Source organism: Periplaneta americana, chromosome 12 (genome assembly GCF_040183065.1).
Source record: "Periplaneta americana isolate PAMFEO1 chromosome 12, P.americana_PAMFEO1_priV1, whole genome shotgun sequence".
Taxonomy (NCBI): Eukaryota; Metazoa; Arthropoda; class Insecta; order Blattodea; family Blattidae; genus Periplaneta; species Periplaneta americana.
In genome coordinates, this window is record NC_091128.1 from 24,736,601 (window position 1) to 24,763,025 (window position 26,425).

Consider the following 26,425-nt stretch of genomic DNA (forward strand, 5'->3'; position numbering starts at 1 on the left):
ATGTGTATGTGTACTGTGAAAATTAAGGCCGAAAGTCTTGTGGAATGCCTCACAAGCATTGATTGTTCTTTTAGACTTACAATATTGGAAGACCAAATTTGGGGCAGAAACTCACATTCTGAATCTATGAAGTTCGTTGTGAAATAATGAGCAAAACATGTAACATATTCACTGTCGGGTTTAATGCTCATTACATCTTCAACAAAAGCATTCCCAACTTCGTCGGGAGAGAGAAAAATCAAACCGAACACCCAGTATAACCATTTACCTATATCAGTGTTATTTTCTTTATAATCGGAAGACAGCCCTAACGTCTGAATTTTCCTCCACCAGACCTGCGTCAAATAAAATCTACAACCTACTATTGATGAAAATGGCCACACCTGATTAACTGCTTTGTGTACAGCTACTTCGAAATCAGACACAATGATTGACGGTTGAAACTTAATATTCATATCATTACAAGCATTTATGATTTGAGTTAATACTTTTTCGTACGTAACTGCTATTTCGTTTGGCAACAAACAAAATACTAAGGGGATGTAATGACCATTGTTTGAAATATGAATTATACATAACTAGTAAATAGATTTACGGCAGTAGTCGAAGGTACCGTCAACAAAATTTTGTTACTCTCACAAAAACTTACCAATGATAACAGTGCTACCAACTGTTTTGTGCAAACATTACCAAGTCTCAAATAAAACACTCCCGCGCAGTCGACCTGTTTACAGTAAGTTTATACCTCATCTCACGCAGTCGACCAGTTTGCTGAGGTAATGCTGAACTTGCTCTCGCGCAGTTGGCCAAAAAGTAAACCTTTTCCCGCGCAGTCGGTACAGATCCTACAAACAAACTTAAAGGTTATATTTTACTCATGAGGAGATTTGTCGATAGCCTATACTTTAAATATAAATTTAAATGTATATTGTGTATACTGGCGGCAAGGTAGATCAGTTTATAAAGCTACTGTCTACGTGCAGAATGGTCCCGGGTCCAATCATAGATAGTAGCAAGATTTTATCTTTGCCAAAGTTTCCACAACGGCCCAGTATAGACTCACCCTCCTGTCAAATTGTTCCGGGAGTAAAAGGCGGTGGTCAGAGAGTAGTGCCGACGGCCACTTTATTCCAGTGTCGACGTCATGAAACCATGGAGGTATATGCTCCCCATACGCTTTCCCTGCGTGTAAAGGGGATGACTGTACTTTTACTGTATGGATATACAGATTAAACATGGATAGGTTCGACTTTTATGTATTATGATGATGAAATCCATACACAAAGTTTATAAAATTGCTCATAACTTATCGAAAAATATTTTTCTAAATCGTCAAATCATGTGACAGTGTTTCCAACACAAAATAAATGTAGTATAAAACAGGTGTTTTTATTCTCTTATAATAACATAATTATATTAATTTGAAAATAAAGCGTCTTTTCATTCTTATCTTTATACTACTACTGGGTGTTCAGTTCAAAATGTGTCATGGCTCGCTGTATGCCGTCATGTGGCTAGCCGATGAGCCTAGAGAATTCAATCTTCCTACACTTCCGCAGAGGTGTATAACCTATGAGGCAGAGAAGTTGCCTACCAAGTACGATGTTCATTCTGAAGAGTACGTACCGATACGTACGGTAACGCCGGTAGTGGCAGGAATGTGAACTGTTTGGAAATACGTACTGTCGGGATATGGGGAGAGGGTTAAGACGCTTACTTACGTATTTGTTGACATTAACTTGGACGGTCAACATGGATAAAGAGCATTTGATTTGTGTTGTGGAATGTTACCGTGCGCAACCGATGATAACAAATACCCTGCGTACGACTTGCCGGCGCAAAACACAGTTCGAACGAGGTTATGGTAGCACACAGACCGTACAGACCGCCATCTGTTGCTACGACTTTCAAGTTATACCGTCCACGTTCTCAAGTTCAGATTGAAGAACACCTTGAATAATAGGCAACTTCTCTGACATATAAGCTGAAACTCGCTTCAAATCGGTGACTCAACAACAATGACGTCATGACACACTTTGAAATGAACACCCAGTATTAGGGCTACCATTCTATCGATAATATGACACCGTGAAGCACGATTTTATATTAATTGAAACTAAATAGCGTTTGTTATCGACTTTCGTGTGCCGATTACGAAAATGTACTTAATTCTTGCCCATCACATGAGAATACCCCACAATTCGCAATAGTATTCCGTATTTGCCACGTTGTCACTCTCAGATGGCTGTCTATGCAGGGAAAAAAAGCTATTGTTGACGTTTTAAGTTGAGATTTTAAAATATCGTGAAATGTATTTATCTGGTCGAAATACGTCTTTAAATTCGAAATGTTCTCCAGCGTGTCTTGGAGTGCCTATCATAGACACTGAATGCTGGTGCCATTAGTCTCATTAGAGTGACATTGATGTTCGATTTTATGTCATTGTTTATTTATTGTGGCCGTGGTTCAGTAATTGCAACATTGGGTTTAGTATTCTTTTCGATGATAGTGACGAAAATATGGTCCAGTTCCTAGACAGAGCTATAATATAAACTAGGTTAAGTTTCAATGTCTTCAGTTAGAGGAGTGGTACTCGCTAGAGATCACAGGATAGCCAAAATGAGAAAATTTCATAGTATTAAAGATTAACAAAATTCACGAATTTCTGGTTTATTTATTAGATTTACAATTATTATCATTAATAATACTAATATTAATAATAATAATAATAATACTTATTATTATTATTATTATTATTATTATTATTATTATTATTATTAATCATCGTCTTTCCTTCATGTGTAGGCTTACAATACTCGGAAAATTAAAGTTGTGGGAATGAGATAGTTCAAAGCCACATTTTTAACAAAACTTGTTTTTTGTGCGAATTCCTTTCTGATACAAATGGAGAAGCTACTAGCTTAATATTATAAAAATTACTCAACAAATGACGTAAGTATAAGCCAAATAAATTACGATACCGCACCATTGGGCTCTAAATCTTTAATACACTCTCCTGTAAAATATTGTCTGTATAGCTTGGGACTATATCATTATCATTTCTTCAGTACATTCACGGAAACGGAATAAAGAAAACAGGAGACAGAATAATTAAAGCCACTTCGATACCAGAAACAATGAAATCGATATTCCGGAGAAAATAATGAAACCAAGTTCCTGCAATATCACAATATTTTCTGATTATGTTTCGTTCTTTTAAACGTTATGCTGATTCCAAATTATGAAATTTTGACCATACATCTTCCTCGTACGGATTCGAAGTAATAACTTTATATGATTTACGGAAACACTGTCACAGTTATCCAAATAACAAATCAAATAACGTGATATGAGTTACTCACCGGTAGACTTGCCCCAAGTTGTAATGCGCATTGACATGATTGGGCGAGTAACGGATTGCGGCCAGGAAATGACTTTCTGCTTCGTCCGTGCCGCTCATTAGAGTGCCTAGGTTGTTGTGGGCACTGGCGTATGTTGGCCACAGTCTGAAACAAACGCCACATATAAATATGAATCGATATAATATTATGCTTCCCGAAAACAAATATTAATGTATATTTGTGCTATGTTATGCCGTCTGAAAGATAATATTTGGACATAGCTTTATAGTACGTTCGCTCGAGAAAAACCAAGGGGTGGGAGCTGACTCAAATAGATATACTTTTTTTCATATTTAGAAAATGGGTCTTAAAGACCCAACCCGTGCAGTTACGTAGGGGAGACCCGGGCAAAACGAATAACCCGGGCAAAGAGAATAATGTCTATTTCTTAGAAACACCAATAGGTAGCGCTTTCTGCTTTGTTGGGGAAGAATCCCAAAATCATTTTGCTGCTGGAACTGATTTGTCGTCATTCTAGCTAGTCAGAAAAGAAGTCAGTGTGTGTTTGAACAAATTTGACTGTTTTCTTAAAATATTTCAAGATAAGAGAAATATATATACAACATACCTCTCTGTTATGTGATAGTAATACAGGGTGTTTAAAAATACGGGGCATAATTTCAGGTATGTATTTCCCACATGTAGACAAACAAAATAGTTCATTACAACATGTGTCCGGAAATGCTTTATTTCCGAGTTATGGCCTTCACAACATTGAAATTAACCGGAACGTTTTTCTTTCCGCAGGTCGTTGACGTCAAAGGAGACATTAAGATGGGAGGGCACTCTGACAGTTCATTCCGAGGCGAAGGTTACATTCAGTGTTGTGTAGGCGTTAGACTGTGCGACATGTATTCAAATCAAGAGCTGGCAGAGATACACTTCATGTACGGTAAGGCGGACGGCAATGCTGCGCTGGCTTGTCGTTTGTACCAGGAGAGGTACCCACAGCGACAATGTCCAGATCGGAAGACATTTTTACGTCTCCATTACCGTCTGTGCGAGTATGGAAAATTTAACTCTCCTGGTTTGGGAAGGGGACGGGACGACCAAGATCTACAACTCCAGAAGTACAGGAGGAGATTCTGGAGGCTGTGAACATGACTCCATCTATCAGCACACGAAGGGTAGCGTTGCAAGTCAATGTTCCTCATACGACTGTCTGGAGACTGCTGAATGAGTAGTCTATCAATTGTATCCTTATCATTTGCAACGTGTACAGGCCCTGTCACCAGCAGATTACCCTGCACGAGTTAGGTTCTGTCAGTGGTTCTTGCAGCAGTGTGGTGTAAATCCGAACTATCCTGCCTTAGTATTATTTACAGATGAAGCACAGTTCACACGAGATAGCATAACAAATTTCCACAATCAGCATGTATGGGCGTATGAAAACCCACGTGCAACTGTTCCATCTCATCACCAGGTGCGGTTCTCCCTCAACATGTGGGCCGGTATCATTGGTGATCGATTAGTTGGATCCCATGTACTTGTAAACAGACTTACGGGGCAGGTGTACACAAACTTCCTGGAAATCACCATACCTCATGTTTTAGAAGACACTCCACTGATCAATCGTCAACACATTCACTTCTTGCATGATGGCGCTCCTACACACTCCAGTCGTACGGCTCGCCGGTACTTGGATCGAAGGTTTCCTGATCGATCGATGGATAGGTAGAGGTGGCCCAATTGCTTGGCCTCCACGCTCACCTGATCTGAACCCTCTCGATTTCTACTTGTGGGGCCATTTAAAATCATTGGTTATTCGTCTCTGGTGCCTGATTTGGAAACCCTTCGGAATCGAATTGTGGCATGTTCTGAGGACATACGCAATACTCCTGGAGTTTGGGATCGTGTTCGCAGGTCAATGAGACATCGATGTGAGGTCTGTATTGAAGCAGGAGGTGGACATTTTGAACATCTTGCGTAATGACAATGACCTGCGGAAAGAAAAACTTTCCGGCGAATTTCAATGTTGTGAAGGCCATAACTCGGAAATGAAGCATTTCCGGGAACATGTTGTAATGAACTATTTTGACTGTCTACATGTGGGAAATACATACCTGAAATTATGCCCCGTATTTTTGAAACACCCTGTATATAGGTGATACTACTACTTCTATAGTGCCGTACTTATGAAGAAGATTATTCACGTTTATATTTGTATAGCCTTAAATGAGAAGCGAAGTGGCGTCTGCGGGCAAAGTGGATAACTTATCCGCTTTGCGGGCTGCCCTGCCACACTTATTTGACTACATAAGTGTTAGCTGTACTTTTGTATGTATTTGTCTATTGTAATAAAGCGTGTTAGATAATTTTACATAGTGGAGGCATTAAGTCACACTAATTAAATTGTAAATCAGCAACACTGATCTTAATTTTTATTTAAAAAGGTCGTAATGTGTTTTCAAATGGTTTAATTTTTCAAGAGGAAGACGCAGCAAGCCAAATGGTCTGAAGAAGCCATGAAGAAACCACTTGAAGAAATAAAATGATCTAATCAGTGGTTCTGCTATCTGGCCATACAATCATAATGTGTTTGTTGTTGAAGATTTTGCTCCAGATGAGCTTACAGATAGCCCACTTGAGACAGAAATCAGGGAAACGACAGCTGGCTCAGATTTAACAAATTCTGCGGTGCCAGCTTCTTCAGCGGCTTAAGAAACAGTTAATAGTCACTCAGAATGAACCACCTCTTTGATGTCGGCATATTCAGAGATTGAAGAAATATTCAATACATCAATTACACTCAGATTTTCAGTTTCGGTTACACCAAAACCCTCAACATCGTCAGCAGGAGAACACAAGTCAGTTCTTTTGATTTAGACCAGTGCCAAAAGTGGATGCTCGAACGATACTAGTTAAACGAAGAAAATGTCAGCGCCCTGAAGCTCTTACATCTATACCGATTAAAAACATTGAAAGAGAAGTAACTTATGGGCAGGAGGTAAAGCAGAAGAAATCCAAGACTTCAGCGCCAGTGAAACGTCGACTTGTTCAAATTTGTATTTTGTACTAATCTAACGTGCTCATATGACTCATTAACATCGTGTTTCTGTGTTGATTTTATATTATTATCAGTGAAAAGAAATTAAATAGAAAAGTGAAAATCTTATAGGGATATTCACTTTGCCCGGGTTAATTATTCGCTTTGCCCAGGTACCCGGGCGAAGCGAATAGTTAACTATATTTTCTTTCTCAAATCATATCGCTGTCCGTAGGTAAGAGAAACGAATTGCTGTTTTGTAGATATATGGACAACATGTGTCACAACCAAAGTCATGAAGTTTTTGTTTCGGGATCACCAAAATATAACCTGTGGCATTGTTTTCTTAGCTTATCCGTTTTGCCTGGGTTTCCCCTAACTTTTCATGATCCGTTCACTGGCGGGTTAATAATAGTAATATGAATAACACTAATAATAATAATAATAATAATAATAATAATAATAATAATAATAATAATGACCTAACGAAAGTGACAAATGTTATTATTGAACATAAACATAGATCATAACTCGGACGTTTAAGTGACATAGATATTGAAACGCTGCTTCCTTAATAGCGTGTCGAGTTGTGCAACAATAACCATTACTTCGGTAGTTACTCACTTATTGCACTCCTTTTGTCCGAGCGAACGTGCAAGTAATAATAATAATAATAATAATAATAATAATAATAATAATAATTATTATTATTATTATTATTATTATTATTATTATTATTATTATTATTATTATTATTATTATTAGCACCGTAGGCCCAGGGTTATTGTGCTTACCACTTCTTCTGTATAGATGATTTTTTAAATCCGTAGGACTGTATTCCTGTGAGTATCGTGATTCATAGTTTCGTCTACTTATTTCGTGTATTTATCGATCCAGTTTTGTCTACACCTGTGGAGTAACGGTCAGCACGTCTGGCCGCGAAACCAGGTGGCCCGGGTTCGATTCCCGGTCGGGGAAAGTTACCTGGTTAAGGTTTTTTCCGGGGGTTTCCCTCAACCCAATATGAGCAAATGCTGGGTAACTCTCGGTGCTCAACCCCGGACTCATTTCACTGGCATTATTATCATCACATTTAGACGCCAAATAACCTTAGATGTTGATAAAGCGTTGTGAAATATCCCAATAAAATAAATAAATAAACATCGATCCAGTTACACGACACTCAGCCTCGACTCATTCCGGGATTAACGACACTTCGTACTCTCTCCTGAGAATTCTGCCCTCGGCCAGGTTTCAAACCGAGATGGATGTAAATCCACCCTCCCCTTTTTTGTTAGAAAATGTTAGAAAATTTAATTTTTTCAGTCGTTGACTTTACTACATTATATATTTTGTTAGGTGTTAACCTTTACATAATAAATTGTGTGATGTATGAACGTTTTCGTTGACCATGTCAACATCATCAGATACACTCTGTCATTTTACAATATCAATACTCTCAATGTTATCTACACAATTCACATACAATACATGTTTTCTGTCATATGAAGGTGAAACCTATTGAAAAATTATATGAATTAGTTTCATAATGTTGAATTGTGGATACCCCAACTGTCAAAAATTAAAATATACTTATATTATTATGGGTATATTCTTTGCAAATCATCATATGTGAACGATAATATGAACGATGTAATGATATGAGGCTAAAAGTAAGATAAAATATAAAAATATAAAAATGATGAACTAACTCTATTTAATGCTTTACTATGCATGTGAGGATTTGCAAATTACAATATTTTGTTACAAGGTATTCACTTTTCTATATCATAGTATAAAATTCTGGCCTGTTATAACTGCCTATATTTTGTAGATCTTGGTGTTATTGTTTATGCCAATATGTTGAGTTTGACCTGTTTATAGTTAATCAGATGATGGGCGTATGTTCTGTTGTTGTTCATGTTACAGGATAATTATTCAATGTAGTAGTGATGTTGTAGAAGTTTATTTAACATGGTGTAAATCAAAAGTCTGAAATCGTAGTTGTGGAAGTGTTTTCTGTGGATGTTGGTCGTGTACTAGCTGAGTGGAGACTGTGTCCCCTTTTTTTGCTTATGTTTGGGCATTACTGGTATAGCTGATGAAGTTATAGAAATACTGTCACATCAATCATCATTTCTGTTTGGAATTCACTTTGCCAAATACAGTAACTCGCCAGTCGAAAGATTAATTCATTTTAGTGTTCTGCCCAAGGGCAGATCTTTCACTGCAAACCAAGCTTTCTCCAGTTTTCCCTATTTTCTGCCTTCCTCTTTGTCTCCGCATATGATCCATATAGCCTATCTTAATGTCGTCTATTAACTGATATGTTCTTCTGCCCCGAATTCTTCCCCCGTTCAACATTCCTTTCAGTGAATTTTTCAGAAGCAGTTTCTTCTCAATCAGTGTCCCAGGAAATTCCTTTTCCTCTTTATGATCAGTTTCATCATCATTCTTTCTTCATCCAGTCTTTCCAACACAGCTTCGTTTGTTATTCTGTCTGTCCATTTTACAATTTCACACGCTCCATCCTTCTCCATATCTACATTTCAAATGCTTCTATTCACTTCCCTTCTCTTCGTCGTAATATCCATGTTTCTGCACCATATAATGCATTTTAATTTTAAAAGTTCCAGAACTAAGATACTTAAGATGTTGCACATCGTCAAATATGAAACATTATTATTTGTCCAGTATCTGTAAAATTATCTCTTCGAGTATTAAGTATAATTTCTCCTGCGGTGGCTTAGTGGTCAGACCTTTAGCTTGTCACGCAGGCGGTCAGTGTTCGAGTCTGGGATTTTCCATTGGGAAATCTATAGTGATTGATCTGAATGAAGGGGGGGAGATCAACGGTTAATAGTTTAATGATTGAGTTGTTTGGACTTTTTCTATTGCTAATTTAAAAAAATTGTAGCACAACGTTTCGAAGAGAGATCCATTCTTCGAAACGTTGTGCTACAATTTTTTTTAAAATTAGCAATGGAAAAAGTCTAAACAACTCAAGCATTAAAATCTATAGCGACACTTGTGGCGACAGGGTTAAAGTTGGACTTCTTCTCGTGGCTCTCCCGTTTCCCTATATCAGGCATAAACTTCATTCCGTTAACATCTCTCCATTTCGTATCATTCCATAACAATTTCCGAACGACGCATGGAGGGTCTCGTCTAGGGACGAGTGGGGTAGCCTGCTTGAAATCTGGTTACGAAGCGAACCTCAGTGTAGTCAACCGGTGTAGGTTGGAGAATATGTCCAGCTTGAGGGTTAATAACTTAATAGATATTGAAAAGTCGCAGTTCTTGGTCAGAGTACCCCTTCTCAAAATTCCATCCTATTTCATTCCAAAGCATAATTTCGTATGTGTAAGGATTTCCTGCCCTCATAGTTCGAACTGAATGTCAATTGTAACCAACTAAAATGCATGAAAATTATTACATTGTTATTTCGTTATCTTTCATATAAATACGCTCAATTTTTAATTTATAACTCTTAGCTATTTGCACTCAATTCAGTGTTTAACATGAAACATGGGAGCAACATGTCTAATAAAGGGGCGGAATTTAGGACATTAAATATTTTCTTTTCTGTCTCTTTTTGCACCTTTATACAATGCTCGCTGATATGACGTTAGAAATGCCTTAATGATGAAATGCGCGTAATGAATGGAGTTGTAACATACAGTACAGTTAGGTATAGGTTGTGATCTTTGCATATAATTACATTAACTCCATCTCTTCTTGTAACATCTCAATACATTTGTGTTAACTACATTAAGGTTTGAGATTACATACAGTGAGTGTATAATTCACGGCTCTACCTTCAGATCGCACACATTTCCAGGAATTCTCCATCTCACACATTCAGTAACTAACATCACCCGCCGTGAAATGGCTTTTAATGTAAACAACAATTTCAATCATGCAATTCAAGGAAGAAACGTGGATTCTGTTCTCGTTTCCTCTAGAATATTAATTCATACACATTTCTAACAATTTCATATGTATCGTGGCCTTTTCATGCCTGTATTGGATTTTTACCCTCGGAAAACTGTTTGGACTTCCTCAATATGGCATTAGATAGGCACATAGCGGGATTCACGTGATGTGAAATCAGCAAGACGCCCAATCTCCACCTTATGTATAACGTGCACCATAACTTAGGCGCGGATTAATATTTCTATCTTAGGCTATATTTGAATAACCGAGCATGGCTTCGAAATATTACAACTGCGAACTGTCACTTCATTTTTAGCTTACAGTATAAAGTCTACAAGCTGAGGTCTTTCGGACATGCATGTCCCTTTTCAGCAGGTCGCAGCTGAAAATTTGAATGCTTAAACTAATTTTGTTTTGGCTACACAGAATGATCCATAAGTAAAGTCATCAATTTCAAAGAGTTATTTCGAACAAAAAAGTTTAATAGAATTTTGTTTGATTTTGCTTCCTTTTCGAGATAAAAACTGTTTTATATGAAACGTTTCATTGCGAATTTTTGAAAAGCCATAGGGTAAACTAGGGTCTGTTGGACAGTCGGGCATGTTGGACACTCTGTACTTTAACGTGTTACCTCGCCACTTGTGGGCACCACATTCTGCTAGAAGTCAATGATGGAAGTAGCCACGAATAGGGCTACTTCCGTCATTGACTTCTAGCAGAATGTGGTGCCCACAAGTGGCGAGGTAACACGTTAAAGTACAGAGTGTCCAATATGCCCGACTGTCTAACAGACCCTAGTTTACCCTATTTAGTTTAATCCTCTAGAATATAAGGTTCTTAATACTGCAAATACATATGACTGTATAACAGCTACTGCTGATCCTAGAAATAGTAGTGCAATTTGAATTATAATTAATAATCTTAATATTATCTAATTTAAAAACGCAACCATGAATATTAGGTTTCTCTTCATTATTCAGCTGAAACTCGTGCTTTCCTTCACTGGATATATTATAGAACATTCATTTCACCTAAGATAAACATTAGATATATTTAGTAGGCTGTATTAGAACCAGCATATCCAAGAGGCAAAGTACTTATTGGAAATAAAAGGGGGAATATATATAAAAAAATAGTGAAATATGTGTCCTCAGAATCCAAAGACTTTTATGATGAAACGAATTTATGGCTTGTCACTGAAGAGACAGAACAGAAATATTTATTTTAATTACTAAATCGAGAAATGTTCAATAGTTTGTGTGTGGTCTTATCAATCTTATCTTAATTTATATTTAGAGTGGTGATTGTTTTTACAATATGAGTCTGAAGCAGGTTTGAGATTCACACCGATGCGTGAACGTCAATTGTGTCTAAAACATTTCGAGTGAAGTTGACGTTATACTTTCACCTTCAACTGAATTTGGTATGCTGCTCTAGGCCCACTTTCTTTGGCCAAGGATTGAAGTTTCGCCGATTAAATTCGTTGATAAATTGAAATTATAGGTCATAAGAATCTAGATTCGAGCCGAAGTAAAACTTTTAATAACACCATTGAATTGGATTTAATTTCAGAACCCAGCACTGCGACCTTTCAATACATATTGCGCTAACCCTGAGCCGTCCACGCTGTGGAGTAAAGATTAGCACGTTTGACCAGCGAAGTGTGCGAGTCTGGTTCAAATCCTGTTTGGGACAAGTTACCTCTTTGGGGTTTTTCCCTCAACCTACTGAAGCAGAATTGTTGGGTAACTTTCGGCATTGGACCTCGGACTCATTTCGCTATCATTAATTCCCATTTAATTACCATCCCTATAATAGACAGGGTTAAGTTCACGGTGCGGCGTGCTGTACTTATACAAGAGCGTGAATACGCAATCATTCACAGATTAGGAATGGTAAGCAGAATAAGCCTCAGGGCGCAGAGTAAGCCTTCGGGTCTCTCCTCCGTACAGGGAAAAAAATTCTCAAGCTAGGCGCATTCCCAAATCCATACCGGCCGACTAATAAAATTCGGGGCGGAGGTAAATTACACACACTTTTCAGGTATATATATTTTTTCCATACCTTTGCTATACACTAGGGGTATGTAATCTGCACACGCAACAAAACCTAGGTGGTAGGGGTCGTATGTAAATTACACACACAGCATGAGTCGGGTTATTCTTTTAATAAATGGCATATAAATGGAACGCATGTCAACCAATTTTATGGGTGACAAGCACAACTGACTTAAGGAATTTGTAATGGAAGGAGAGAGTTACTGTATGAGTTAGACTGACTTGGACGGATAGTTACGCAGCAGTTCAACATAAAGCATTGACCCTTGAACACAGTTGTTTGTAAGTGCTATCCATGCTGCAATAAACGTTGTATGGAGTGAGGCCAATGTCATTGAATGTAGAATCCACCTAAGTCAATTTTGGTTTCGTCAGATTAAAAAAATATGCTTTCATAAAGGAATATAAAAGTGATTCTGAAATATGCAGATGGTTAAAACTTGTATCCAGTCTACCATTTTTAAAACCACATGAGATTTCCGACTGTTTTGTGTCAGATTTAGTGATCATTAAGCCACAAGATGAAAGACTAGATAACTTTTGTGACTATTTAGTAGACAGTTATGTAGACGATGACGCTACCTTTCCTCCATCAATCTGGACAGATAAAACAGAAAGCTTGCAGCGTATAACTAATTAATGCCTGTACGTATTTTCATACTAGATTCAACAAGATATTTTACTCTGCTCATCCAGGTATTCATACTTTTACAAATAGGTTAATTGAATTTCAAATAGACACATACGTGAACAATCAGGGGATATCTACTGCTGAAAAAATGTAAAATAATTGCCCCTTAAGGAGGAAAGAAATTATGGAGATAAATATAAAAGGTTTTAATGAGGGGCATAGCCTATATCCCGAGTGGAATTCATTAAGCGAGCAAAATACCACCTACCAATTAAATTATTGGTTAATACGTTACTGTTGTAACAGTAAGTATGTTGAAAGTAAATATATGCCATTGTAGCTCTGTGCGCAATTTACATTCTGTTTTTATTACCTGAGTTGTTTGCGTGTGCAGATTACATATCCAAAATCGGTGTGTGCAAATTACATGTGTGTAAATTACCTTCTTTTAGGTCATACACCTGAAACATGTGTGCAGTTTACCGCCCCCGAAAATTCGCAGTCTCCAGTAGACATCCCTTCTGGTCCTAAGGCCAGCCCCCTCCGTGCGGTACAGCCGGTGTTCAAAGATTGCTGTAGGAATAGAGAAATACTGACGGAATAATATAGATATCTAATATGAGAAAACGGAAGAACTCCCGAGAAAACTTCAACTGCGACCTTGCCCGTCGCAATTATGACTATGGATTTTTCAATGAACCCGGAGCGGCTGCGTCACAGGCTGATGATCTAATCACTCAGCCACAGCAGAGGACAGTTCTGGAGTTGGCTTGGTATGGTTTGGCTAATCGACTGCTGCATCCGTAACGGATTCTTATGCTTAGGATTAAATTGACCCAATGCGCGCCCTATATATTATTATGTGACGACTGTCCACTTCCAAGTCCAACGGTTAGCGCATCTAGCCACGAAACTAGGTGGCCCGGGTTCGATTCCCGGTTGGGGCAAGTTACCTGGTTGAGGATTTTTCCGGGGTTTTCCCGCAACCCAATATGAGGAAATGCTGGGTAACTTTCGGTGTTGGACCCCGGACTCATTTCACCGGCATTATCGCCATCATATCTTTCAGAGATTGATAAAGCGTGTAACATAACCTATTAAGATAAAATAAATCCACTTCCAACCGATGGCCTGTGTGATATCCATGAACCTGATGTGACATGTGCATAGTCTTGCCTTAGCCCTGATAGAGCTAGGTGTCGCCCTCGGGGAAATAAGCCTACTTAATGGGCTCAGGACCCGAAAACCCGGATTAACATCAACACTTCATCCCAGCCTATTTCTAACTATTACATAAGGTAGATGAAATGAGAGAATGGTGGAGAGTCTTGATTGAATGATAGACGGGAGTATCCCCAAGAAAATTATTTTCAAAGTCTGTTTTGTCCACAAATTGCATGACGATTTGAACGGGAATTGAATCTGGACTGTATGAATGGAAGACGAGAAATCTAACCTACTAATGTAGTTCGCATCATGCAAGGTCATTGCTTAAGACAATATACGGAAACAAAACAGTTCCTATAGGAGGAAGGTACAGTTTTTTCCCCCCTTTTAAAAATCGAACCAAGATCCTCTACATTAGCAACTCCATTTGTTACAATTACTTGTATGTACGAATACGTTATTGAGATTAGTACACTGGCATGTTACTGTTTTTTCTTTTATTTTTGTCCCCAGTCTTTAGAAAATCTTTTAATTATTTCTTGTTTTTGGAAATTTTTATAAGCTTTCCTTACTGAAATTGATGTTTAATCAAAAATTTCCAATCTGTGTTATTTTGTGTATTAATTATAATTTTCAAGTTTATGTTATACAGTATTTTCATATTCAGTTTAATAGAGAATCATTTTAAAACCTTTTTTTTATATTTAAATCGGTTCTTCATGTGATCATGGAATGAATATCTCAGTACTGTGAATATTTCTCTTGAATTGTGTGTACAAATTTAGAATCATGTTCTATTATCTGTGTTATTTTGTGTATTAATTATAATTTTCAAGTTTATGTTATACAGTATTTTCATATTCAGTTTAATAGAGAATCATTTTAAAACCTTTTTTTATATTTAAATCGGTTCTTTATGTGATCATGGAATGAATATCTCAGTACTGTGAATATTTCTCTTGAATTGTGTGTACAAATTTAGAATCATATTCTATTATCTGCGTTATTTTGTGTATTAATTATAATTTTCAAGTTTATGTTATACAGTATTTTCATATTCAGTTTAATAGAGAATCATTTTAAAACCTTTTTTTTTATATATATTAAATCGGTTCTTCATGTGATCATGGAATGAATATCTCAGTACTGTGAATATTTCTCTTGAATTGTGTGTACAAATTTAGAATCATATTCTATTATCTGTGTTATTTTGTGTATTAATTATAATTTTCAAGTTTATGTTATACAGTATTTTCATATTCAGTTTAATAGAGAATCATTTTAAAACATTTTTTTATATTTAAATCGGTTCTTCATGTGATCATGGAATGAATATCTCAGTACTGTGAATATTTCTCTTGAATTGTGTGTACAAATTTAGAATCATATTCGGAGTAGAAAATGTATAAAAATTCCAAGAATTCATCTGTTTGACTTCGTCTGTAAGCAGTCCATTACATAAATTACTTACACCTCCTTTTCTTCAGACTTTTCATATAAAACGTATTGTCTCGAAGAAAACGTATAAGAACACTGTAGTGTGTTAGTAAATTCGCGGAAATCTTTAGAAGTGTGTAATGTTATTTTCAGAGTTTTCATTCACGTTATTATTACTCCTCGGAGACTTACATAAAGCCCTGAATTACAGTTTAGACAATTACTGTTCAGACAATGCCTAACTTCATAGTCAAAGACTTTCAAGTTGCATTGAAAAATTCAGAGGGATCCTCTTTAAAAATTTTATTCTCTTCAACCGATGGATGACTTATTTTGGAACTTTGTGACATGCAGATTAAAGACCATATAATAGAAGATACAGAATTATTACGACTTACACATTATGTTAAGATAAGGGGTAATTCAAAATTTGAAAGCAAATCTAATCATTGCTAAGCCACACTGTACAATGAACCAGTGCAGTCATTTTATCAACAGCAAGACATTGGTCTGTGTCAGTCCTGTCAAACATGTAACTACAGCTCCTGATTAGTGTACTTTTTTCAAGAGATGCACAAACTTCGATTTCCACTTACGGAAAATTCGTTGATTGGTTGACAATTAGCTCCAAGATTCGTTAACTTATTTACAAAAGTTGACGTCTAGTGTTCTGAAAAATTAATCACATCCGATGAAAACGGCATCAAATGTCAATTTAATTTTATCCCATTGTATACCATCTAACACGCTCTTCGGAATATAGATTTTAGGATTTTATTCTAAGTGCAGCAGATTGAGATCTGGTAATGTCTGTTCTGTTCAACAAAACTAAACAACTCAAGCTCATTTCTGATAATAGGCTATAATTTCTCTTTTAACAGATGCAATAAATGTTGCATTTCGTCATTACAGCTTATTTTCCTTGGTTTCTGTTTCTATGTTTTTGTTTAAAAGTCTTATGTCTATATTTTGACAGTTTAATTTTCCAAATTATTTTTAATGCGAAATTGCAAGACCAATTACTGTTTTCATTTTTATAAATGGCTACTTGGAGTGCCATAATTATAATTGTGTTACTTAAAATATTTATAATATAATTATCAGTCTCTGATAATTTTTATACAGAGTGGAATTGAAATAACCTACAGATTTTTAGAGCGAATATTTCATATTGTATGTAACAAAAAATTCATTGTAGTACCATATTGGTGGAAAGTTCACAGTTTTCTCAGAAAAAGAAATTGTTTTCCGAAATGTTTAACACCCTCCTATTCGGTAACTAATACGATTAAGGCCGTGATTTTTGTCCATATCGATAGAAAATATAATAAAGAATCATTTATCCCTTTGTCGTATTTCAATAGTGTGGACGGTTTTCGTGTAAACTTAACTTAAAAACAACTAATTTGAACCCGCTGAACGATGTGAGCAGATTCAAACGTCGCAGCGAGATAGGGAAGTTCGCGTAGAGAAAACATCGAATCCATTGACCTCTTACATCTGTAATACGAGAAGTAAGGAGACTGTGTTAGCGGCGATGTTGCCAGATTATTTATACTTGCTACTTATTTTTCTAATTAGTCGTGCATTTAATCACAAAACGTAATATAGGTTTTCTATTCCTTTAAGTGTACCCATTGTCCCTTTCAATCTGCAGGATTATTTCACTTCCACTCTGTATTCCACACCTATGGAGTAACGGCCAGCGCTTCTGGCCGCGAAACCAGGTGGCCCAGGATCGAATCCCGGTCGGGACAAGTTACCTGGTTGAGGTTTTTTAGGGGGTTTTCCCTCAACCCAATACGAACAAATGCTGGGTAACTTTCGGTGCTGGACCCCGGACTCATTTCACTGGCATTATCACCTTCATTTCACTCAGACGCTAAATAACCTAGATGTTGATACAGCTTCGTAAAATAACCCGAAAAATAAAAAAAAAAATCCACTCTGTATTCACTGCGATCAGCAGTTCAGTTTACGAGTTTGAAACAATTATTTGGTAATCTTTTAATAAACTATTATCTGAAAATTTCGTATTTTACGATGGTTTCATATGGTCACTTCATGACATATCAGTACGATTGTCAACCGTTATAAATCCATATTACAAAAAGATTTTTCAGTAGAAGTCAAAAGAGTAGGCCTATTTGAGATCAAATTTGTGACAACAGACTTATATGTGTAGTTCATTCAGGTAACTTTTACAATAATTTATTGCTGTCCTGCAACAACAATCCAGAAGTCATACAATACACAATGCTAATTTTCATAGCTCGGTTATAAACTGAACTTAGTATTCAAAATCGACTTATTATACCTAAACATTTATTGCAGAAAATTATGCTTATTTTCACTTTGCTTTCTTGAAAAGTTGGTCGTTGGAAACTAAAGCTTTCTCCCTTAGAATACTGGATATTAGTTCCTACGTACAGTACAAGGATTGCTTTTTTAAAGCCCATATTCTTTAATGTAGGCTATCTTCCTTTCCCTTGTTTGCTTTAATATGTACTTTTTCACGGAGGAGGGTCTGAAGGATTGCACCGTACCTGAGGCTTATTGTGCTTACTTCCTCGATAGGATGATTGTGAAGTCCGTAGGGTCGCATTCCTGTTAAGTATCGGGATTCACTGTTTGGTGTCCTCTATCGATTCAGCTATACAACACTCAGATCCGACGGAGACCGCAATGACGTCCATTTTCTAAGAACGCTTCTCAGCCCTCTTAGAATTCTGCAGCCTCCTCAGATCGAGATCATCATGTATGCGATTCACGATACTACATCCTGTATTGACCTTAATATCACATGTCTATAGGTATCATGATTCACTATTTGATGCCATCTATCGATTCAACAGCACATCATCCAAGTCCGACGGAGTCCGCTAAGGACTCCCATCGTCTGCCTGAAAATTGTGCAGCTTCTTCAGACTGATGTCATTCGTATGTAAATGACGGTACTATGGTACACTCTACTGCATTCCCGGACGACCTAAACTATTGAAAGATGTTAGATGAAGTTGAAATTAAGGGAAGATTAACTGCCCTACTTCGCAATTCGCTAATTTTCTATTTTCGTACTTAATGACCCATTATCTCAGAAACTACTGAAGATAGTATACCGCTATTTTTACATTATAAAGGTACAATCTATCTATACAAATCGAAGCTGATTTTATGAATAAATATAAGTTTTCTAAAAAATTTGAATTTTCAGAATAGTCTAATGTAAGTCTGGCTTTCACGTGCAAACCCCTGTGAAGCTTAATGGACTAATTTCATGGGAAAAATTTTTCTGGAGCCGGTATCGAACTGGGGATCTTTGGCTGACCGTGGCAACGCTCTACCGACTGAACTAACCAGGAACGTACCAGACCTCAGCTCAACTTTTCCCCTTTATAACTACATACTTGAAGCGGGCTGACAAGACGTTAGAAACCCAACATTGATAACAAAAAAATTGTGTGTGACTTGAATTGTGGTTTTCAGTTAACGAACAGTGACTTATATTATGCAAATCTGACTTTCAGTTATAGCTCCCTGTGAAGCTGATTGGAATAATTTAAAAGGAAAAATCATTCTGATGCCGGATATCGAACCTGGGACCTTTGGCTGAGCGCGCTAACGCTCTACCGACTGAGAATAATGTTGATATTTTGTTGCTTTTATGCAAACGTCCCATTTTCTCAGAAATTTTGAAGGAAGGATGAATTTTCACACACATGTTGACAATACATTAGTAAAACGGACGCAGATTAAATGACGTAGGCCTATATCTATTAGTTTGATCAGAAAAAAGTATTGCAAAAACAAATTTAGAAAATAAAATCAACATTATTTTAAAAGTTCAAATCTTCCTTACAATTTTCTTTCCTTGATAAACCTACGTCAGTTTGCTTAGAAATCTAATGCATTTATATTTTAAACATTTTAGTATGATATATTCACTAAATCCTGAGGTAATGAGTCATTAATTAAGTAAATTTAACATTGGCGGTGTGAGGCAGTTAATTTCCCCTTAATGAAGGCGAAATGAGTCCGAGGTCCAATGCTGAAAGTTACCCAGCAATTCTGCTGCAATCGGTTGAGAGGAAAAACCTAGGAAAAAAATCCCAATCGGGTAACCTCTCCCAACCAGGATTTTACCCGGGTCGCTCGTTTCACACAGCGTATTCCGAATCTCATTGGACCAGTGGACATCAATGATGCCACGCTGCAGCGAAATAGGAACAAAACTGCTGGAAGGTTCAATGGCTATCATGGCGGCTGTATAAGTTGTATGTGCTACGCTAGCTTGCGAAATTTCCATATTGTCATATCGTTCAAGGAAGAGAGAGCATAAACAATTTCTTGAACCAGTAGTAATAACTGGTGAGTTGACATGTTCGTTCATAGACCATTAACATATATATATTTTTTTTTTACGTTGTGCTAATTACACACAATACAGGAGAACACACCGCCACGACACAACAATGTACGATGTCATTCGTCTGCTAATTCCCGCTCTATACAAGAAAGAACCACTGAGATTCATTGATGGATACTGTCACCATCTCTGCAAGCTAATGTAACCGGTGCGACAGCAGTGGAGCGTCAATGACGTCATTGTTGAAATTCGGAACACCGTGATGCCATCAGATTGCTCAGAGCTGATGACCGCTGCTTTAGTGGATCAATGTCTGAAAAGGCAGGGCCGAAATCACTGCAGTATATAGGAGTAGAAGGAACAAATAAATACTTTGAAAAGACTGTTTAGATTAAGATCTTTAAAAGGATGTCTATTACTTTGCTGTCTATTTTAGGACATATATATATATATATATATATATATATATATATATATATATTTGACGGCAAATCAGCAGATGAGTGAAACTTTAGCTTTTTACCAAAAGAAAACGGATTCGACTTCGAGTGGTTTTCTTTAGTTTACAAAGAGCGTATTCCGAATCTCAGCGCTGAGCAATCTGATGGCATCACGGTGTTCAGAATTTCACCGATGGCGTGACTTATGCTCCACCGGTGTCGCACCGGTTCCATCAGCTTGCAACGGTGGTGACAGTCTCCATCAGCCGCCATCAGTGAATCTGATTGGTTCTTGTATAGGGCAGGAATTAGCAGACGAATGACATCGTGCACTGTTGTGTCATGGCGGTGTGTTCTGCTTTAGTTCTGCTGTATTGTTTGTAATGAGCACAACGTAAAAGCAATATGTTAATGGCTTACGAGCGAACATGTCAACGGACCAGTTATTACTACCGGTTCAATAAATAATTTTTTATGCTCTCTTTTCTTTGAACGAGATGGCAGTACGAAAATTTCGCAAAATTTTGCTAGCGTAGCACAGACAACAACTTATACAGTCGCCATGACTGCCATAGATCCTTCCAGTAGTTTTGTTCCTATTTCGCTACAGCGTGACGTCAGTGTTGTCCACCGGTCCGGTGAGATTCGGAATACGCTGAAAGAATGATTGTGTGGCAGGTTTTTATAGACTACTACTGGTAGGTGAGATACGGCGTAATCTTTCCAAAAATGGAGATCGAAGTTCAAATGACAGCTAGTGTATTGTCCACGTGCATCAACGTCGGTTAGTGTAACCAAAGATTAAAATTTCCACTTATACTCTGGTTAAGCATTTTTACAGTGCATCGACTTCGGTTAGGACTTAAATAGGATGTTAACCTCGGTAATCTCTAACCTGCCATATTAGAGCGGTTAAAGGAGATAACCAGTGATTAGTAGACCAAATAAAACAAAATGGCAGCCAGATCCATAGATGATTATTTCGAAGACAATTGTTATTGCACAGTACTTGAATTACTTGGATAGAGATGACGTTGAGTGTGAAATTTCTTCAGTGGAAAGAGAGAATGCTTACGAGGAATAGGTGATAAAAAATTTCAGGAGGGATTTCGTTTATCAAAATCTACAGTGTCATTTCTGGTGAAACAAATGGGTCACTTAAAATAACGCAGAAACAGTCGTATTTCTCCTATGGATCGGCTGTTTATGTTACGATTCTACGCAACTAATATTTTCTGTATTTTACAAGGGAACACTCGAGTAACTTTTTCTCTATGTCACTAGATGAACGAAGGGAGTTATGGATGAAACTTAGGATAATGCCCAGTTCCATGGCATAAATAGGGTCATGGATCGTACACACATCCGTATTAATATTCTTCAACATTTTCCTTTAGAGAAATTCCAACTTTTTCATATATAATACTTTTAAATATAGTAATTGAGTCTATCAGTACTGCAAACTCATTTGGGATATAATGATTTTTGCATTTAATTTTCCATTTTTTATAATTTTAACATAACAGTGCTCAAAAACAAAGAAATGCAAACTTGCAACCATAACAGCGTCCAAAGGCAAACAAATTGAATGCGAAAATATAAGACATGTTCGTTTCGATGTAGAGCGGAGTAAGCGCAGTCTGTTTAGACATTGACTGTTATCTTTGCAGAGGAATGGATGCTTTCTTTTAGTCATTTTGTAGAAACAGTGTACCATCATAGGCTTTACGCTGGTTAAATGAGGTGTCAGCTAACCATGTTTAAGTAATTGGTGATTATGAATGGTGTACAGAACTTACATTTTAACCACGGTTACTATTTAACCGTCGTTTCGTAACCTATGATTAATGCGTTTTTAGCCGAGGTTGATGCACTTCGCAATAAGTATAGTTTCAATTACTGTTTATTTAGCGAGGCTCACAACTGCAGAGGTTATATGAGGGTCGCCGGTGTGCCGGAATTTTGTTCCACAGGAGTTCAGTTACATGCCAGTAAATCTACTGAAATGAGCCTGTCACATTTAAACACACTTAAATGCCATCAACCTGGGCCGAGATCCAACCCGCAACCTCGAGCAGAGAAGGCCAGCGCTATACCGACTACGCTACTGAGGCCAACATAAGTACAAGTATAGTTTGTAGTTCATGACTACCTTTCTTCAGAGTAAGGCTAATTTAGTTTTCTTTGCCATCAATTTGCCATTTCTGTAATACTCGAAACAAATGATTTTTGATATGATACCTCTTGCACAAAAGGGGAGATCTATAACTGAAACTTGATTAATATATTTCTGTATTATTTGTATTTATCCTGGTAATAATGAGCAGTTTGACTCGTAGACATTTTGTTTTTCATGATTCCCATGATTGTATGAGAAGATTCGAAGAGAACCTTCGGCTCCCCCCTACTACCATTAATGCACAACACAATGTCAATACGGCGGTTGCTGTCGTCTGCGATACAACGAACATTTCTGTCATTTTCGAGTTCATTTTTTTTCCGGTTATTATATGCTTATTTAAGTTGTGGTAACTCTTGCTAATGGTTTTATATTTTATTTTATCCGTCTTAGTATTTATTTTATTATTGTAAATATTTTTGTTTTATCACTATTATTATTATTGTTATTATCGTTATTATTATTATTATTATTATTATTATTATTATTATTATTATTGTTGTTGTTGTTGTTGTTGATGTTACTATTATTTCTATCATCAGCATTATTATTTGATCTCTGTAAAATTTATGTAGACTACTGGACTGTACCCGAGCACGAGCATATGCTCATTTCGGGTATCTATTCATATGTATTCATTTCGAATGTAAAATGTAAATAAATTTGAATTTGAATTTGAAATGTCATCACGACACAGGAGGAGATGCTATCATGTTACACAATATAATCTTTCTTGGTTAAAAAATTTGATGGAATTCTGGAATTCATGTATTTTACGCCAACCCCTTCACTTTTTATGTCGGATGCCCGAGTGTAATATGTGGAAAACAAAGACTATATTTGCGCGTTTTCCCGAGGTAGTAACATATCTGCCTCTATTTCCCCAAAATTCAGAACACTGCCTACCATTCGCACAGAAAGTAACGAGAAATCACTGCACTGTTTTATATTCCAACCAGATGAACTACACAGTCTCCGTTTGATGAAAATTTCACGGAAAAGGTTACCTATGAGAATTCTTCGAACTGGAGGCAACTGAATATTCAGGTATTACAAAAGGTAATGATCAGCCACAGGTCAGACAACTGATGAAATTTCAACAAAAGGAGTCTAGGTTCTATTCCGAGAATATATGTGCAGTTTTCTATCTGTAGGTAATTGAATTGTTCTGACATTTTCATAAGGCCGTTGTATTACCTACACAATATTAGGTCACTTTTAAACTACAAAGGCTATTCGTAATGAGATGTTACAAGAAAGAGACAACACAGTACACCTAAATGCTTGGAGTATACCCATCTGTCGAAGATTTACTCACAACAGTATATTGAAAATTCATTTTGTCATGGCGGACTGCCTAAATGACAAAGAAAACTATACAAAATTTACTTCTCTTAATAGGGTGATTGTAACAGTAACAACGGTTAAATTTTCTGACACTGAATCTCCCTAGAATCGAACACCAACACTTTAGCAAGATATCCTTAGTAGACTCACTTAGGGTCACTGAGGGCGAGGACCCATACTTTTAATGTTTCCTTGATTAAATAAATTGAAGAGAAACCCTTTAATTTGGCCTATAACATTCCATACAACATTAGGTTCAAAATGCGTTGTAAACAAAGCCCCAAAAATTCTTCAGATAAAAAGAAACATATTGCAAAAAACACACAGTCTGTATACACAATACGCCTTGGGATTGTAGACTTATTTTCATTTTATTTATTTTCTTCCCTTCTCTCTGTCAGAAATATAATCTCTGGTGTCTTATATAAATGCTTATTTCTCTTTGTTTTTCTTTCATTTTCTATTTCTCTGCCCTACCCTCTTCTCTATTCCTACATTTTCTGTACTTCCTTCTGTCCTCCCTTAACATTTTTATCTCATGAATTTTAAACAAGATTTGTCACAGTACAAGACCATGTCTCCCGGAACGATCTGGCTGCATATAGAAACAAGAACTTTTACGAAAGATCGTTTCAAGTGAGCAGCTTCAGTAGAACACATTATTTAAACCCAATGATAATGTCTGTTTTGGTTACAATTCCTCCGCCCTACTTGAGTATCTAAGCTCTGTGTATTATACATCCGACGAACGCCGGTTTATATTTCCCAATATTATTTGTAGTTTAGAAACTTCTATCCTCTTTCTCTTTACGTATAAAAAGATCTTAAAATAGGGGAGGGGGAAACAGATGCTATACGAGAACAATGTATTTTGAAATTTGTTGACTATGGAGTGGAAAAACTTCATGGCCTGCATTACCAACTCGGAAGAATAAAAAAAAAAGTAACATTTCTTAAAGTAAGAGTTTGAGCAAATATTCTGGTACCTAAACATAGAATCAGCACTTTATCAGTCGCAAGAGAAAAGAATTTATTCTGCATGTTTAAGAGCACAGTTCGAATTCCGACAAATTGAAATAGAATATATGATGAACAGATGCGGATATGTCTTTCTCTGGTACTCCCATCTCTTACCATTGTTCTGCTACCGTACTTATTACCGATGTAGGTAGTTGCAATGGGACTCTAATGCATTGTAACATTTTCCTTGCTAAACTAGCTTCATGATATACCAATGGTGAACATTTCAGGGGAGATCTAGAGTTGGTGCCATTTTTAAATACTCTGAAGCACAGAAGTGAGCATAAAATACTGACTGTTGTAAATGGCATAATTTTGTTAATTATCTTCAAGATTCACACGAAAGAGTCATTGTGTCAATACTATTGAAATCATATGCACTTATTGTGAACAATACAGCATCATGGCAAGTGCTATTCTGTTTGAATAATCTCTTTGGTTAAACGATTATCAGTTACGAAAAACATGATGTAGGCATACATCAGTTACTGGAGTACATATTTATAAAATAATTATAGCATTGTTTCTTGTCCTCCGCCAGCTTGTTGCTTGAAGGCAGACTTACTATTTTGCACAATTAAAGAATGTGATCCCAAAATGTGTTTAGTCCAGATCCGGTAAACTCGGCTTCAGTTTGGAGCGAGGTCATTCATTTGACGTTGTTTTGTCAAAATATCCTACCATGCTAACTTCAAATACCAAATTATGTCAGTGATATTCCAGTGTCGTCACGTTTTTCTTTGCTTTGCAGTGCATATGGTATTTATTATATAAATAGCTACACTGTAAGTGCTATAGGTTTTAATTATAATAAAAAATCATGAGCAGTTATTAATTACTAGTGAAACAGTAATTCAATGAAACTGATCTCAAACTAATGTACATAATGTCATTATTTACTAAATTTACTCGTTATTAAAAAGAAACAATTATTTTTTCAAGTTCTTTATGTTCTGCGTCTAAGTTTAAAACAAATTAATTAGTGAAAAATTACACATGAAAATAAAGAAATAAAATAACTGTTACTTATCACATCTCTAGTTATTTCTTCCCAGACAATTGACACTTTTTACTGTTCACTAGAGTCTCATAATCTGGCTCCATTTTGAAGCAACATAAACGTAAATGAGCTACTAAATTGAAGTCTGTTATACTAGATCTTGTTTTACGTTTAATATTCTTCATCCTGCTGAAAAAATTGTTCGCAAACATAAGATAATCCAAATGTTACAATCACACGCATGACAAAAGAGCGTAGTTTTGGAAATTTGTCCCAGGGCAACACATGATACAATTCCATCCCTGTCAAGTTTAAAGTACGTAGACGCGTGCTGTTCTGTAGTTCAATTAACTCCATCTGCAATTAACTGAAGTTTTTCATGAGCATATCTTGGGATTTATGTTCGAAAACAGACCGCATGGATAAAAATTGTACAAATCTTTCAGCTTTATCTCACG

The 26,425-nt window shown here is 36.6% G+C and overlaps 1 protein-coding gene across 1 annotated transcript in view; it reads right to left on the reverse strand.

The window, feature by feature from the left end:
• Window positions 1-26,425, reverse strand: part of LOC138710217 (protein O-mannosyl-transferase TMTC1-like) — a 1,461,941-nt gene that overhangs the window by 168,539 nt on the left and 1,266,977 nt on the right. The window contains exon 11 of the mRNA XM_069840877.1: window positions 3,363-3,506. Coding sequence (XP_069696978.1) covers window positions 3,363-3,506 — 144 coding nt within the window. The remainder of the gene's footprint in view (window positions 1-3,362; window positions 3,507-26,425) is intronic.